Source organism: Carcharodon carcharias, chromosome 11 (genome assembly GCF_017639515.1).
Source record: "Carcharodon carcharias isolate sCarCar2 chromosome 11, sCarCar2.pri, whole genome shotgun sequence".
Lineage (NCBI taxonomy): Eukaryota > Metazoa > Chordata > Chondrichthyes > Lamniformes > Lamnidae > Carcharodon > Carcharodon carcharias.
In genome coordinates, this window is record NC_054477.1 from 45,963,983 (window position 1) to 45,981,782 (window position 17,800).

The window sequence follows — 17,800 nt, forward strand, 5'->3', positions numbered from 1 at the left end:
GGATGGCTTTGTCCTTCTATATATTTTTCCCCTCTATTCCCATACAGGTACAAGTGGGAATGAATGTGACGGGAGCAGCCTTGGGTTTGAAGAGCTCTCCTACATGGAACTCCCTTCTCTTGATCCTAGAAACAATATGATTTATGTCGAATTTGCCACAATGAAAGAAAATTCCCTGCTCCTATATAACTACGACAACAAAGAAGGTGCAGGGGGTGATTTTCTTGCACTGGAAATAGTAAATGGCAAAATAGAATTTTCTTATAATCTTGGAAGTGGAATTGTTCGGCTGGTAACTGATCAGCAAGTAGCAGATGGAGAGTTTCACAAGATTTTTGCAACTAGAATGGGGACGGTAAGAATATTTTCACAATATGATACATCTATCTACCTCTATCTTACCAAAACAATCTTACCTCTGCACTTGCTTCCTGTATGAACCTCTTGACTGCAGTTCTCAGGTTTATGTCATACCTCTTCGGACCATTTTCCCCATTATATATCCCTACATGTACATGTATAATGAGGCTTTAAATATATAAATTATCACGCTGTAATTGTACAATTTGGCTACTGAGTGAATTTGTTGGTAATACCTGAACTATTCCTCTGAGATTTGAGGGTTTGAGAGATTTTGCACCTCACTTAAGTGTGTTCTCAACTTTAAAGTTTTAATTTTCTATTTTAAATATTTACAATTAGTTTATTTCTTTCCTTCTTTTTAGGCTCTAGACACCTTTCAGCTTCCCCTGTAAAATTTAACATGACTATGGCATCCAGCCTGCTCCTGCTGATGCTGATCTTGGCCCATTTCCTGGAGCCACATGTAGCTGTGATTGACCATAATATATTTTGTGCTGCATTGACATGACTACCATCAAAATGAGTTGTTGTATTGCAAAAGAATTATACCATCAATGTAAAGAAAATTCCGGTAACAAAAACAATGCTTCTGTTCAACTGTCTTCTCCGCAGTTCCTGGTTATATATTCCAATTTTTGTTGTTTACTCAAAATTACACAAAACAGGATGAGCACCAAAGTCAAGTTTTGAATTTATTTAATTTTGGAGAAATACAAGTGGCTGGTGTCAAATGAAGAGGATGGGAATTTATTTTCAATCCTGATGTTACTCTTGCTGGTGGAGTTGTTGTCTAGCTTTCCAGCTAGAAAGAATGCCCCCAAAGTTCAGCTTGGTCTGATGTAAAGTGTGATGAGTTTCTTGATCTCTAGCGGTTGAGGAATTCAAAATCTCAAACCCAGATTAATCCAAATTTTGGCTTTAAATTGTATTGTGGCTAATAGTTGAACAAAGGGCTATATCAATACTTGAACTGACTTAAGCTTTTGTGTTGCTGATTCCCAGAAGCGATGAATGGGTTTAATTGCAAACAAACAGATTATTTAAAAAAAAACAGAAAGAGGTGAAAACCAATGGATGGCTTACAATGGTCACCTCAGTTATGGGGTGGTGAAAAAGCACTCAAAGAACAAAAAGGTATAAAAATATTGAGAAGAACTGATGAACAAAAAAAATGGCAAAAATAGACAACAACAAAAAGAAAATGATCAAGGAAGAAACGGATTAAAAAGTGGGAGACAGCAAAAATTTGAAGTAGGTAAAGTCAGTATTCAAACCAAGAGACTGTCAAGGTTACTGGTGAGAAACTGGGGGAAAAACTGGATAGCCCTCGAAAATGGTCATGGGATTATGATGTATGATTATCCTGTGTCCATTCCTCCCGATGCAGGCAGCACACAATGGTCATGCTGCCTGCTGATTAAGACGATTGTTGCCTGTAGCCCAGTCCTAAGTACATCATTTTATGGCTGTATGCCTTAACAGAAACTCAAATTCGTGCGAAACAAACATCACTTGAAGCCAACGGTGAGGTGCATCCTGGCTGGAACAGGTGCTGGAAGTGGCTGGTCAAGACATTCTGAACAGGAAAAACAGTGAGTAATGGGGGAAAATGGCAGAGAGTGTGCTCCAAGCTTCCTTGACACAGCACTAGAGGCCTTGGTGTAGGAAGTGATGAGGAAGAGAGAGGTCCTCTATCCACTGGAGGCGAGGAGACCCTTTGGAAAAACTCTGAAAAGACAATGCAAGTAGCCTAGAGGACCTGGATGCAATGCCAAAAGAAGTTTAATGATCTCATCCAGTGGTCAAAGTCAGTGAATTCATCCTCAAATTCCATGTTCTTACAACTGACTCTCTAGCCTCATTCACTGCTTAATTCACTACTTGTCCTTAACTCGCTTCCCAACAACTTTCATCAACCATGATTCATACCTCACATTCATTACTTTGACAAACCTTCACGCGCTTAGCACTGCTGCAAGCTCACATCCACATTGCACAGCTTGGACACATTGCCAGCTATTCAACCATGACAGCCACATCACTGTACCACATTCACTATACACTTCCTTGTCCCTTGTAGGATGAGGTGGCACATAACTAGAGATAACAGCAACCAGCAGGGACAGGCATGGCTGCATGTCCTTATCCGTGCAGAGGAGATGGTGCTCTCTCTCAATGGCGTGGTCATCACTAAGGCCGTGGCCAGAAGTGGGGTTGGATCAATTGAAGATAGTCGTATCCTCATATTTAAACTTCCTTCTTATGTACCACCTCCCCCTCATTGCACAATCTCTTCTAACTTACAAGCTACAGATGGTGTAAGCATGCACTTCTGGCTTTCCCCCTTCCCTTAACACAAACTTACCTCTGTGCCTTTCTCCCTTCAGGTACCCAAGAACTCTGATCTGGTAAGGGAGTGTTGGAAGAGCAAGAGATGGAAGAGCATGAAGACAATGATAATGAAGAAACAGCATCTCTCATGCTCACATTGGTTCACTAGCTCTGATACTGATACTATGTGTGCATCTGAAGGTTGCTTAGAGATGGGTTCCACTTGTAGTGAGACACCCAGCAGAAGCAAGCTGCTGCCATGGCAGGGGACAAGAGCAGTGCAGCTGCCAGGTGGCCTGAAAGCGAGGTTGTGATTTGTGCACAGTCACTGTTACCCTGCGCCGTGGGGAGGCCTACATTCCTCACAAAGCCATGTGCTCACTCCATCTTCTTCTACATGGAAAGCGAGAATTAAATGTATTCAGCTTTCTTCAGAGCCTCAGTGTCCTTCCTGGTGCAACAGTGGACAACGAACCAGCAGAGGTTGCAAATATCTCCAGCCTGGAAGGAACCCAATGTGTAAAAGTTCATGGCCACAGTTGCCTTCACAACCGTTAGCAATACCATCCTAGTCCTGCTCTAAGGCTAGAGTTCTGGCTGCAAGAGGTGGCAGATTTCAATGAGGGCCTGCTTAGTGAAGTGGAGTCCTCTGATTGTGCCTCACTGATGTTGAGATAGAGAATTGCTCCCTAAAGACCCTGGGTAGATATGGTCTTCTGCTGTATATCCTTCTCAACCACCCCTGCTCCTCACTCTCAGAGCAGCTTTACCTCCTCTGTATTGAGTTTGCTCATTCTTCCTGTCAAGCTAAGAGGTACCTAACCCTCCTACACACTCAGCAACAACCTTGTTACAACCAGGTGAGGAGCAATAGATAGCTTTCCTTTTTTCCCACTCCCTGTTTTGTTATAACACAGGTTTTGAATTTCAACATGATGCTGCATTGTCAATTCAGTGTGTGCTTAACTGTGTGCAGTTTGTAAGAATTAAGCCAGACAGGTATTCTTGAGTTAAACGCATGAGGGGTTAGTTTTATTTTGCTAAAACCCAGGCAGGTAAAAATATTAAAAATGTACTAAAACCTGCTACTTCCCACTAACAGGCACAAACACACACTCAAACCCCAAGGGCAGCATTTTCCCGACGTCACCGCACGTCATTTAGATTTTCAGTTCGGCGGGCGCGCAGACATCCGCTGAACTGTCAAAGGCCTATTAAGGCCATTTAAAGCCTAATTAACTCAATTTAATGAGCTGCCCATCCAACCTTAAGGTTGTCGAGCAGGCGAAGAGCCCAGGGTGGGATGAGGTTTCACGAACTGTTTTAAAATCTAATAAAAATTTATTCTTTGACAAGTCCCAGCTCACGTGATAATGTCACATGAGGGGACATTTTGTAAAAGTTTTAAAATCTTTTATTTAAAAGTTTAACACTGAAACAAATCTCCCTGAGGCACCTCCATGCCCCAAGGGAGATATCCGTGCTCTTTCGCGTACATGCATGAAAGAGCACAGGGAGCCACTCAGAGAAACACCCCCCCACCCGCACAGGGAGTGCTTAGCGCTTCCGGGCGCGCGTCATGATGGGCGGGCCTTAATTGGCCCACCCACATAAAATGGCACTGCGGACCCAATCAGGGGCGCCGATTGGGTTCACGCCTGCCCCTGCCCCCACCCGCTCCCACCCAAACCCCCAATGGGGGGAAATTTCTGGCCCAAGTATGTGGAAAAACTTTACACAGTATTAGATGTTAAACTTGGCCAAGTTAATGTGCTGATTTAAAAAAAAGGAAAGTCAATAAAGATTCACTGACTGTATCCAGAGGCATAGGTTCCTCAGCTGAGGTCATTGATTGAAAGTCATGGCTGGTATGTCCCCTTTTCTCCTGGAAACATTTTTGTAGAAATCCAATGGTTTTAAGGAGAGAGTCTCTGGGCTGCATTATACACGCCCCCACCAGGTGTGTTTTCAGCAGGTGGGGGGCTGGGAAAGTAGGGTGTGTCCACCCCACCACGTTCCCACCCTTCCCACCCACCCCCGCACTCACCCCCATGATACCAAAATCTGCCCGCCATATTTAAATAAATAATCAAGGGTCAATTAGACATGTTAGCAAGCCAATTGACCCCAGTGATATGCTGCCCACACCATAAAATTGTTGGCATTTGCAGTCGGATGGGAGTGACGTAGCCCAATTTTTAAAAAAAGAATTCATCAAGGGAGAGAAGAAATGGAGGGCTTCTGTCTTTGGGGGCTGCTCTTTGTGGATTGGGGGGCAGTCCCCATAAGATAGAACCCCACCTTTCTTCCTACCCGCCCTACTGCCTTAAACCTACCACCCCCAGCCCCCTGTCCCCCTCCCTAAGCTGCCTAACCAACACCCCCCCCTCCACCCAACACTCCAGACTTACCTGTTTCCAGGGATACATTGAGCCTTCTTCTGCTTCCTCATTGCAGTCCCAGAACCACTCATTAATGCACTCTTGGAGCTGCCAGGACTGATGGAGCTGCCAACCAATCGGATTGGCTTGATGATCCCTTGAAATAGAGCTAGTGTTTGTGCCTTCCTGCTGTTGATTGTATATTGAGCTGTGTGAGGTCAAGATAGGCCATTGCCTGGAGCATTTTGGTTGAAAATAGCGCCTTGTGGGCCAGCTGCTCCCTCTGCGGTGACAGAGGACGAGGTTGAGGGGGTCACAGGCAAAGTGGACTCAGAGGAAGCGGACAGCCTCTGAGATTCCTGAGTGGATGACCCAGGGTGTCCAGCTGCCGCTCCTCTTCCCTTCGGGTGCCCGAGGGCCCCGGCCTGACTACTTGAGGGAAGGAGTACCTGGAAGGACATCTAGATGCTCTGTTCCACTCTCACGTTGCCGCTGCAGGAACTCACCTATGGCTACTGCAATGAAGTGCAGGTCTGCGTGCATCTCCATATTCCGCTGGACCATGGTCTCCATGGCGTCCACCATCCTCCCCATGGAGACCTCCATATACGCACATGTGGACACCACTTCATTAGACAGCAGGCGGATGCACTCCCCTGACTCGTGTGCCACTCTGTTGAGGGCTTCCAAAAGTTCTGCGTGATGTTCCCCTGCCTTCTGTTGACTCTCCACAATGAGTTGGAAGGCCAGATCCAGAGGCTTATCATCTGACTGGGACCTCACAGATGACTCTCCCCTTGCAGTCCTCCAAGTGCTAGGAGCTTGACTGAACCTGTTACCTCCTGCTGCTGACACATGTCCATGCGGTGACCACCAGATTGTGGACCCGAGCCTGCGTTAGATCTAGGTCCCACCAAGGTGTGTGTCTCTGCGCTGGTGCAGGGTGTGGGTAAGCGCTGGGATGGGTCTTCCAGGTTGCTCATTTCCAGCTCTTCAATGGAGGAGGTGGCTTCTTGGCTGGAGGTGAGGGAGTGAATGGGGCTGAGGGCTTGACTGGCTAAGGGTGTCGGTCGCTTGGCAGAGCTCCCTGTGAACCAAAGTAGAGATAATTAGTGCATGGCAGCAGAGTCAAAAGCAGGTGAGAGAGAAACTCACAGTTGCTTTGACAGAGGGATGATGGGGTTCAGGATCTTTACCTGGGTGTTCGGTGCCGATCTCACCATCGCCACAGGCACGGTCCACGTCCTCACTAGTCAGCGCGATGGCACACTCCTCAAAGTGAGTGAGGGGGCTAGGACCTCTCCCTGCTGCTGTGAGCCAACTTCTCCTGCATGGAAACAGATGGAGAGAGTGTGAGCCAGACGCATGGCCCTGCTTGGAATGTTTGTGTGGTGAGTGGAGACATGGACGGGATGAGGATGTGAGATCCAGAGGATATGAGCCTGATGGAGGTTTGAGGGTATGTGTGAGAGTTAGTGGTTTTGGTAGGTCCTTGAGGTATGAGATCCCTGTGGATGTTTGATGGGATTGTGCGTGTGAGTTGAGAGTGATGAGGTTGTTGACTTACCTTGGTGGAACGGATGAGAGTATTCATCCTCTTCCTGCACTGGGTGGCTGACCTCCTCTGTGCTCTGGTGACTCTGGTGGACCTCTTGCAGCCAGAGATAGAGGATATTGCGGCCACCTTCCACCATGCCCAGCAGACACCCCAGAGAGGCGTCACTAGATTTGGGGGCTGCCATCTTCTTTGCTTTCGGAGCCATCTGGAGTGGTCCTGGTCTGTAGACATGAAGTAGGCTGCATTCTGTGTGCTTTAAATATGGCGCCCGGAGCGAGGGAGCGCTGAGGTCACGGGGTAGAGGGCAAATCTGAGCCTGCCTGCCAGCGATCCAGCGTGTTTCTTGTGAATGCATTATTAATGAGGCGTGACACTCTGGGAAGGAGACAATACAGTGCAAAAACCCACCATTGTGGCCAATGGGTAAAACATTTTTCTTCACACCCACTACCGCACTTAGTGCAAACCTGGGACAATTCCCTGCACCCCCATCTGCTCTCCCCAGCAATTAGGGTGTTTCTGCCAAATCTGAAATTTGAGCATCGACACAAAAACTCGTAGCACGTGAACTTTCTGCATGTTGGTTGTGTATTCTAAAAGAAAGTTGATCAGTCTGCATCAGGCACAGCTCCTCATAGACATTGTGATAGTCAAGGTGATTAACTTTTAACGTTTCAGTAATTAACTCCTGAATAGTTCATTCTTCCATTTCTATGAGATAGGAAGGAACCTTTTCACAGCTCCAGGGAGGTCATCGTCTGCTGGGGCCTCTGTAGATTCTACAGCTCCGGGAAATGAAATGCGGCTACAGAGATGCAAATTGGCAGCCACTTTAAGTCAGTGTCTTTGTGTTCCAGTGAAATGTCCCTTTTTAAACCGTTTTAACATGTGAAACCAGCCAATGAGATATCAAATAAATATTCCATAAAGCACATCTTCATGACAACCTGTAGAAATTAATCAGCAACTAACCTCAAAGTGGTTGATGATCCCTTGAAATAGAGCTAGTGTTTGTGCCTTCCTGCTGTTGATTGCATATTGAGCTGTGTGAGGTCAAGATAGGCCATTGCCTGGAGCATTTTGGTTGAAAATAGCGCTGCTGGTGTCAAACCAGTGTTACACACGTTAATGACATTACAACATAGCTATCCTGCATACTTCTGGTGCACACTGCCTCCAGCCACCAACTGTCCTCATCAAAATGGTGTTAACGTTTTGAGTCCGTATAACTCTCAGAAGAGTCAGACAGATTTGAAACATTAACTCTGTTTTTCTCTCCACAGATGCTGTTAGACCTACTGAGTTTTTCCAGCACTTTCTGTTTGTGTTTCAGATTTCCAGCCTCTGCAGTATTTTGCTTTTATCACCAAAATGGTGTCTGATGCAACCAGCATCACAGTGTTCACATGCATAATGTATTTCATTTCAACTCGATACAACACCTACAGTGTTCAAAGTACAGGTGTTCCACAGCTTAATTTTGTGCCCATTGTTTATGCTGATAGATATGGTTTATATTTCCAACAATTTCTTATTTTATTTCAGATTTCCAAAATATGGAGTTTTTCCCCTTTTAATCTATGTAGACAATCCTCATAAGTGGAATTTTTATTTGTCCAATATGGAGTGCACACACCCTCCCAATAGAAGCGCATCCCATTTTCCTAAATTTAGGTGCAATCTGGGAACATCCATATCTTAGATGCTCCAGGTATTGCTGGGACTCTTCTAGAATCAAATTGTGCAGCTTACTAACAATGGTGAGCATCCATTATCCTGTTAGGACTAGCCTACCCATTACAGTGTTGCCCTGATGAGTTATCTGAAGCTTATTAAGGGAACACCATCCCTGTTGACAGATCATACCCTTCCAATTCTAATTAATGAGCCAGGGTAACTGGTCATTCTTCAGCATTTGCCTGGAGTTTGTAGGCTTGCCTGGTTCATGTGTCAAAGAATTTTGTAATATGTGGACTAGTGCCAGAAATGGCTATGAAGGTGGTTAGATTATCATAAAAACCCAACCAATTCACTCATGCTCTTCAAGGAAGGTAACTTGCCAGTTCTACTTTTTCTGGCCTGCATATGTCACATCCAGTCCCACACTGTGCAGTTGAGACTTAATGTGTCCAGTTCAACTAATGTCAGGCAGTAAGTACTGGCTTGCCAGTACATCCCAAGAATAATTTTCCTTTTAATTCTATAACAGAGAGTTCATGAAGTTCCAATCAACTATAACAGTGTTTGCCACTTAACCTGCAGAAAATGCATCCCCAAAGAGACCCATTTTATCCCCAGTGAAGGAAAGGGGATGATCAGGGTAACTGATTGACCAACCTGAGGTATAAGGCTGATCCAGCCCAGATTTTCTCCCCCACCCTTCCCCTACTCCTGCACTGGCTGACATCATGTAATTTAGCACAGGCAGATCAGAACCTCAGGCTTTCTTCAGTAAATATAATCCTGTCAACGAGAAACAGAACACCACTAATTACTAGGAGATTATTTATGACATTATTTGATCACACACTGACATGTATCACAGTGTAAATTTCAACGGTGTCCTCATTTAGAAAACATGGCCTTCTTAAGCACCAAGTGATTAAGGTCATTTTTCAGATTGTCAGAACAGTAATATTGTTGTGGATTACAAGGTAACTCCTGAGCCAAATGAAAATGGAATGTTTGCATTCAGGCTTAAATTGGAGGCTAAACCATGGGAATAAAGTTTACAGCTGGTCTTCTCCCGTTCACTAATTTTGTATGTTCATATCTTCATCTCAATTGTGATTTTTCCAGAATTATCAAATTTATTGCAACAAAGTAATAAATTTTAACTTTTGGGGGCTGATTGGAGGAGTACACTGACTGACCAACTGCTCTGGAACAAAGGGCCCATTTTAAGATCTGCATTGACAAGCTGCAGTCATCCAGGTCAGGCATTGTCATGCATAGGAACATAGAAAATAGGAGCAGGAGTAGGTCATTCAGTCCTTTGAGCCTGCTCCGCCATTCAATATGATCATGGCCAATCCTCTATCTCAATGCTGTATTCCTGTGCTCTCTCCATACTCCTTGATGCCTTTAGAGTCCAGAAATCTATCTGTTTCCTTCTAACATATATTCAGTGACTTAGCCTCCACAGTCTTCTGTGGAAGAGAATTCCACAGGTTCACCACCCTCTGAATGAAGAAGTTTCTCCTCACCTCAGTCCTAAATGGCCTACCCTGTATCCTGAGACTCTGACCCCTTGTTCTAGACCCTCCAGCCAGAGGAAATATCATCCCTGCATCCTGTCTGTCCATCCCTGTCAGAATTTTATACATTTCTATGAGATCTCTTCTCATTCTTCTAAACTCCAGTGAATACAGGCCTAGTCAGCCCAATCTTTCCTCATACTCCAATTCTGCCATCCCAGGAATCAGCCTGATGAACCTTCGCTGCACTCCCTCTATGGCAAGTATATTCTTTCTTAGGTAAGGAGACCAAAACTGCACACAATACCACAGGGGTTGCCTGAATGCAGGCCAATCTAGTATTGGTTGACCCAGAGGCCAGAGAGAAAACAGCAGAGTAAGACCTGGGGGAGAGGGGCATTCACAATAACTAGGCAGCCTAGTTTACAATTCTGTTCCTCTTGTCCCCACCAAAATAATTTAAACTTAACTCTTACAAGAACACAAGAAATAGAAACAGGAGAGGGCCACATGATCTGTCAACCCTGTTCTGCCATTCCATAAAATCATGGCTGATCTTCTGCCTCAACTCTATTTTCCTGCCCACTCCGCATATCCCTTAATTCCCTGGGAGACCAAAGATCTGTCTGTCACAACCTTAAATATTTTCAATGATGGAGCATCCATAACCTTCTTGGGTAGAGAATTCCAAAGACTCAAAACCCTCAGAATGAAGAAATTTCTCTTCATCTCTGCCCTAAGTGATCAACCGCCAATCCTGAGACTGTGCCCATGTGTTTTAGATTCTGCAGCCAATGGAAACAATCTCTCAGCATCTACCCTGTCAAGCCCCTTCAGAACCTTGTATGTTTCAATAAGATCACCTCTCATCCTTCTAAACTCCATATAGTTTCAACCCAATTTATTCAGCCTCTCATCATAGGACAATGCTTATCGCCGGGACCAATCTAGTGAACATTTGCTGTACCACCTCCAATGCAAATATATTCTTCCTTAAATATAGATACCAAAACTGCACACAGTATTCTAGATGCGGTCTCACCAAAGCCCAGTACAATTGTAGCAAGACTTCTTTATTCTTATACTCCAATCCCCTTGCAATAAAGGCCTGCATTCCATTTGCCTTCCTAATTACATTCTTTATCTGCATGCTAACTGCCTGTGTTCCTTGTACGAGCACACCCAAGTCTCTCTGAACATCAACATTTACATGCTTCACCCCTTTTAAAAAATATTCTGCTTTCCTATTCTTATGACCAAAGTGAATAATCTCACATTTCCTCACATTATACTCCACCTGGCAACTTGTCCACTCACCTAACCTGTCTATATCTCTGCAGCCTCTGTGTCCTCCTCACAGCTTACATTTCCACAAAGCTTCGTATCGTCAGCAAACATAGACACAGTACTCTCGGTTTCTTCGACTAAGTCATTAATATACATTGTAAATAGCTGAGGCACCCACAAACCTACCTTCACTGGTCAATAAATGCGTTGGGCTGTAAGATTGGCCTTATCAGAAACCTTGTAAATAGGGTTCGAGCCATTGGCTTACCATGCAAGCTTGATGTTGAAATAGGGTGAATCAAAGCCATCCTGCAGGATAATGGCTACCTTGATCAGATTATTGTTTACTGTATACCGTGCAAAGTCACAAATGGGCCTAAGGCCTCCACTTTTGATCCTGAAAAGTGCCCAGTCTATCTCAGATTACCCTGGGAGGGCGAGGTGTTTCAAAATTTGAGCAACAGTTGAAGCTAGCTGTTTCACGCTGGTACCATACAGCAGCAACATGAGTGGTATTCTCCATTAGTAGGATGCTGCCGTCAAGCAAAAATAAGTTCTGCCTATCACACAAATGAGCGATATGGTATATGAATTTCAGTGTCATTCTGATGCCAGGTATGTAGGCCATACATCCCAATGACAGGCAGATCGTATCAAACAACACGTACCTTCAGCTGCTTGCAACAGGGAAAGTACTGACCATACCCACCAGCCCGTGCTTGCAAACTCAAAACATAATGTCCAACATTAAATATGATTCCACAATTGGACAACACTTGCTAAACAATCCTGATTGTACTAAGAATTACACTGAAAACATATTCAAGATTATCAGTCGGACTTGCAGCAGGCCCACTTACACAGGCTGGAAGCCACTTACAGGGCCCTGTCCTTTGCAGACAGAAGGAACATGTCCATGCATTGCTCCTTTTTCAACTAAACAAAAGTTTAGGGACAGTCATTCTCTGGTTCATTCCCCATGGTGATGCCTTGACCAATTAGTTGACCTGCCTGTTTTGAATTTGAACAAAAGCTAGGCAGTTAACTGTTCCCTGCTGCATTCTCCATGGCAATGCCTCTGCCAATCAGAGTCCACTTGCCAACCAATCAGCACTCCCTTCTCATGCAGTATAAATTGTTGTTCCCTTTTCTGTTGGTAATCTTACAAATCTGCCCTGATGAGTGCATGACAAAAAGCTTAGACACCATGGGTGGAATTCTCCCATCCAGGACTAAGTCCTGTGGTGGGGTAGGGATGGGGAATGTTTCTGCCACGGAGGCCACAGGTAAGTAGAGCCATAACCCTGGCCTCATTAATTAAGGTGGGGGTTCCCTGACTTTTCACATCAGAGCATTACTGACACATTGCTGAAGAAAGAAGATGGACCTCCTGAAGAAAGAAGATGGACCTCCTGCATCTGAAGCTGGAAAATCCACCTGATAGATGCTCCTCCCTGCTGATTCTACCAGGGTTCACGGACATTGGAAGCTTCCATCCCAAACATCTGGAGGCAGCCCCGAGCCTTCGTCAGGTATGTGCCGATACTTACGCACCACGTTGGTCTAGACATGTTTTCCCATGGTGGCACGGACAAACGGGCATAGGGGGTGATTCTGACTGGGCCTTCATCTGCATCCTATTAGCAAATCGGTTTCATGCCGGCACCTGGCGGGAATTGCAACCTGCCATGACTAACGTAAACGGATGATCTGGGTGTAAAACCAATTTTTAGACCTTCCGCCAGCCATTAAATCCATCATGGTGAGCATGAGAGAATTTTGCCTCATGACTTTTTTTCAGCTATACTTAGACTTAGCGCCTCCAGTCCTATATCACAGTATTTTTTGGGACAATGGACAACAAGATTCCGCCCCAGCCCTGGTCCATCACAATCTCTTTCGCCCCAGCCCAGGCAGTGTCCGGCTGTTAAATGTCTTCCTTCAGTATACTTTGCTAGGTTGTCTTTGGCCAGCCCCGTCTTCTTCTTGCATGCTGGTGTCCATTCTACTGCCACTCTGGTGGGGCATTCAGCCAGGAGACAAAATACATGCCCTGCCAGCTTCAGTCATCTCTCTGTCACTATGTTCCGCAGGCAGCTTTGACCAGTCCTCTGTAGCACTTCTTCATTGGCAATGCTGTCTCTCCATGTGATGCCCAAGACCTCATGTAGGCAGCATTGCAAAAAGATGCCCAACTTATGTGATACCTTTGCTGTTCTCTTTCACGTTTCTCTGGCATAGATTGCAGTTGGTGCTACTATGGACATGTCGAGACGCAGATTCATGGCTCTGTTGATGGTGTCGAATGCCCAGACCACGTGGAGCTAATGGAAGACCTATGCTGCTTTGCCGAATCTTGTGTGGAAGTCGATCTCTACATCACGCTCACTGCATATGTTACTTCCTAGGTAACGGAAGTGGTCGATGTCCTCGACGTTCTGATGCCTGATGGTGATGGGAGGGTCTTGTTGCCATTTAGTCATCAGTGTCTTGATCTTCTCGCAGCTGATGAGTAGACCAGCCTTGGCACTGATATTCTCAAGACTGGTACTCATGGCTGGAATTTTCCACTCCATTGGCAGTTGGGCGTGTTTGGCTGTGTGAGTGGACAATAAGGCGAGAAGGCAAAAAATTGGCTTTACGCCATCACGAAACCAGATTGAGATCATCCGCTCCGCCCGTCAATGGCAGGCCACATTTCCTGCCATTGCACATCCGGAACCTAATTTCATGCTTTAGCATCTCATTATAAGCCCTGCTCACTGAAGTCATCCTCCCATGCTGCATCATCTGGGCACGTCGATGTGATTGCTCGCTGACGTCTTTCACAACTGTACATAAGCAATGTGCACCTGGCAAGCTGCACTTCGCTCAAGGCTTCGGCGTTTATTTGCCTACCTTGCTTCGGGCAGCACTAGCAGTCATCAGCGCCAGGCTTCACAGCACCACATCACTTTTAGGGGGGTTCACGGGCAGGTCTCTACCTACTAGACCTGCTGTAAGGCGCGGTTGGCTTTTCAACAGCTGCAGGGCTAGGGCTTACTTGGGAAAGAGGCCCTCAGGCAAGGGAAGAGGCTGGAGGGCAAGGGCTGTACCGGGGAAGGAGGATACCCCAGGATGCGTGTGGGGGCACATGTTGATCTGTGCAAATTGCCTCAAGATGGTGAGGGCTGAGGAGGCAGTCTCCAGAGGAGATGAGGCCAGATGGAGATGTGAGGCTATGTGTGTGAGAATGGGTGGTGATGTCCCTTGAGCTGGCAGTGAGTGAGATCCCAGTGAATGTGTGATGGCCTTGTGACTGTGAGTTTAGAATGATAAGATAGTTGGCTTACCCTGGGTGAGATCATTCATCCTCTATCTGCACTGGATGGCCAATCTCTTCTGTGGAGTGTTGGCACCACCTCTCAAACCGGAGTGGTGAGATGGCTTGGCCTCCTGCTGCCAGAGCTGGGGTGGAGGACGTCACAGTGGGCCTCCAAAAGGTATTCTAGTGACGGGTCACTGAACTCTTCCTGGCATTCAGGGCCATATCTTCACCGGAGCAGTCCTGGGCTGCAAGCTTTGAGAACTGTGTGCATGGCTGCATTTTAGATATGGCACCCAGAGTGAGGAAACGGTGAGGTAACAGCATGGTGGTCAATTCAGAGGCCGCCTGCCAGTGAGACGGCATGGTTCTCGTGGCTGCATAATTAATGAGAGGGAAAGCAGACAATACGGCGCAAAAATTCCACCATTGCGGCCAACAGGTAAAACATCGTTTTTCACGCTCACCACTGCAACTCGTGCAATTCTGGGCTGATTCTGTCCCATGTCTTGGAGCGTGCAATTCTTCAGTTTAGAACAGCAGGTTAAAATGGAAGATTGGAGAAAGAATGGACATTGTCAGGTACATTTCCTGGGTGATATTAACTGCTTTGCCTGACTGGTTCTCACTGATTAATCACCCCTTAACAAACACATCATCTTTTTGTCATACATATAAAAATGAAAGACAGCTGCCCTCGACTATTTAAATTATCAGCATTACTGATTGCTTCACAAATTACATCCTCCCCTCCAAATCCTGCCTTGCCTTTCCTTCTCACAAGGTCTCACATAGATTTCAGTTGAGCAGGTGAATGAGCCACAGCTGTTTCTATGACTTTGCAGCCATGCTTATTTATTTGAGAGATGCAGAAATTATTCACATAACCCACCATGATGCCAACCAGAAAGAGGCCAGGAGATGGGCGTGGAGTAGTGCAAACACTTGACTGCTTACAGCCCAGTCATAAGTTGACAGCTTCAATTCCCAGATCAATTGTCACTCAGATGTATCTGTCTCCACTCAGGATATTATGTCAGTTCACGGCCGTTTGGATCTATTCAATGCTTCATAATGACACAGCTTACAAAAGAAAGATGATAGTACCATGTCTCTCACAAAATAAGTCTTTAACACCAGTATATGTATTTCTATACATTTTTATAGAGATAACCTAGGGAGCCAGTAAAATCTGTTTTCTGCACTCATAGGGTTAAATGCCTATTGTTAAATGTTAAATAAAAAGGTAAGATTAATAAAAACTGGATAATCATCCTCATGAATCTGAGGCTGTACACATTATTGCCTGTACTGCAGGCAGCTGACAGAGCTGCTGGTGTTCTATACCTCTCAGGTTTGTGTTTGTTTCATAACAAGTCAGACCTGGCATAAATTAAACATGAGGCTTTCCTCTCATTGCACAGATTTTTCTACATATTAATCAATCCCACATTGTACTGTGGTTTACCCTGAGTTAAATTGTGTTGATTCTCAGGTTTTAGTTCACTGGGATCCTGCAACATATTTTCATAAGTGCATGGCAGCATATTAGTTCTGCTTTGTACATAACACAGGTTTTGTAATCGCACTCTATGGATCTCCACAGGATCACAAGATTTAGCTAACATAATCTCATGAGATTTGGTCTTTTTAAATGATTATGGCAGACAAATTTGCAGTGTTTTAATCGCATGATACAACAATATTTTTAATCACTGTAAAATGCAATTCTATTCATGAGGATTTTTCAGCTTATTGAAATATAACAATTAATGCAAAATGTTAATGCAATGCCTATAAGGCAGAGTAATGAAGCTGTGACTTGATGCATGGATGTTCTGAGATGGAATAGTAGAACATGAGTTCACTCCTGTGATTTGCCACGTAATGAGTTCCCAGTCTTTTGGGAAAGTATTGAGTGGAGGCCAGACACTTCTCAACATGAACATAAGTCCTCATGAGACTCCCCTTAGTGACCAATTACAGAGCAGCACAAGTCAAGGAAAATCAGAGGGTGAGTCATTCTGATGTGCTCTCATACATCCCTCTGGAAAAAGTTGCAGTGCATTATATAACAAAGGAGGTGTTAATATCAGAGATGGCTTACTGATAGATGCTCACACACCCCTGTGAGAAATGATAGAAGGATATCTGAAAGTCTTTGGCATAGTGCAACTTCTTTCATCTGGTGGAAGGATGGTACAGGTCTGAACAGAAAGAAGCTCCAAACTTAAAAAAATGCATTTACTGTTTAGAGAATAAAATTCATTTCTAATGGACATCTCAATATTCTTAAAACATCAAACCTCACAAATAAAGAGCTTTACAGAAGCACAGTTGTTACAATAATAGGAAGCAAAAAGAATGGTGGTAATAACCATGAGTCCCTTCTGGGCTATTCCTAAATAAACATCAGAAAGTATTATTTCTGTACTACCTTTATAGATTGTGATAATCACATTTCTTATGGGAAAATCTGACACACCTCTTTATTTATTTAGTTGTAATATCATGCTTTTAGATAGTGTTTATTTCAGAGTAAACGACAATAGCGTGGCATAAATTTAAGTAGCATATATTAAGATATAAATGGATAATAAGCCAGTTACACAACTGTCTAAATGATTGGTATTAGTCATAGTTGAAACACATTTTGTGCTCTGCTCAGTTGAGATCGTTAACGTTAACTGAGTAAACCTTAAGGCTGTGTACAATAAAGACTAAATGCAATAATCATAATGTTAACAACCAGATAATTTATTTATCGTAGAGACAAAGGGATTAGCTTTCAAAGGGTTATAATAATGCAAATCATATTTTACATTACTCTGGGAAGTTTCATTTTGCATCCTGCTTGTCTGTTATTTATAAATGTATTTGAATCAGTTCTGAGTTTCAGGTATAAAAATGAAAAAAAAAAACAGAAATGGTGTTTTCCAGTGTAAAATACCTCCTTACTATTTTATAATGGGCTCAATTTGAGCTTTCTTGGCATTGACATGCCCTCCTATTGGGTGCAATATAAACAAACAACATATAGAACAGAAGATTTAGTTACAATGACTGCAGAGGAGTTAAAGAGCTCAACAACACTGGGCTTTCGTTTTTGGGGCCTGAGCTGTAATCCAGCCAATCTGATGGAACTTAACTGTTTTATGACTCTGTGGATGTCAGATGTTGCAATCCTGTTTTTAATGGCCCTGAACCCACAGCAGAAAAATAGCAATAAGTTGCCAGTCTCAGTCAAAAAGGCCAATTGTGGAAAATTAAAGGCCACAAAGAGACATTTTATAAATGCTGTCTGTCAACATTTTGCTCACAGCACAGTTTGTGAAAATTTAGGCCAGAATGTTCTAAACACTCACAGTCTGCTTTTGTT

The 17,800-nt window shown here is 44.3% G+C and overlaps 1 protein-coding gene across 1 annotated transcript in view; it reads left to right on the plus strand.

The window, feature by feature from the left end:
• LOC121283872 (protocadherin Fat 4) overlaps positions 1–17,800 on the plus strand; it is a 168,146-nt gene that overhangs the window by 70,978 nt on the left and 79,368 nt on the right. The window contains exon 10 of the mRNA XM_041198674.1: positions 48–355. Within this exon, the coding sequence (XP_041054608.1) occupies positions 48–355 (308 nt within the window). The remainder of the gene's footprint in view (positions 1–47; positions 356–17,800) is intronic.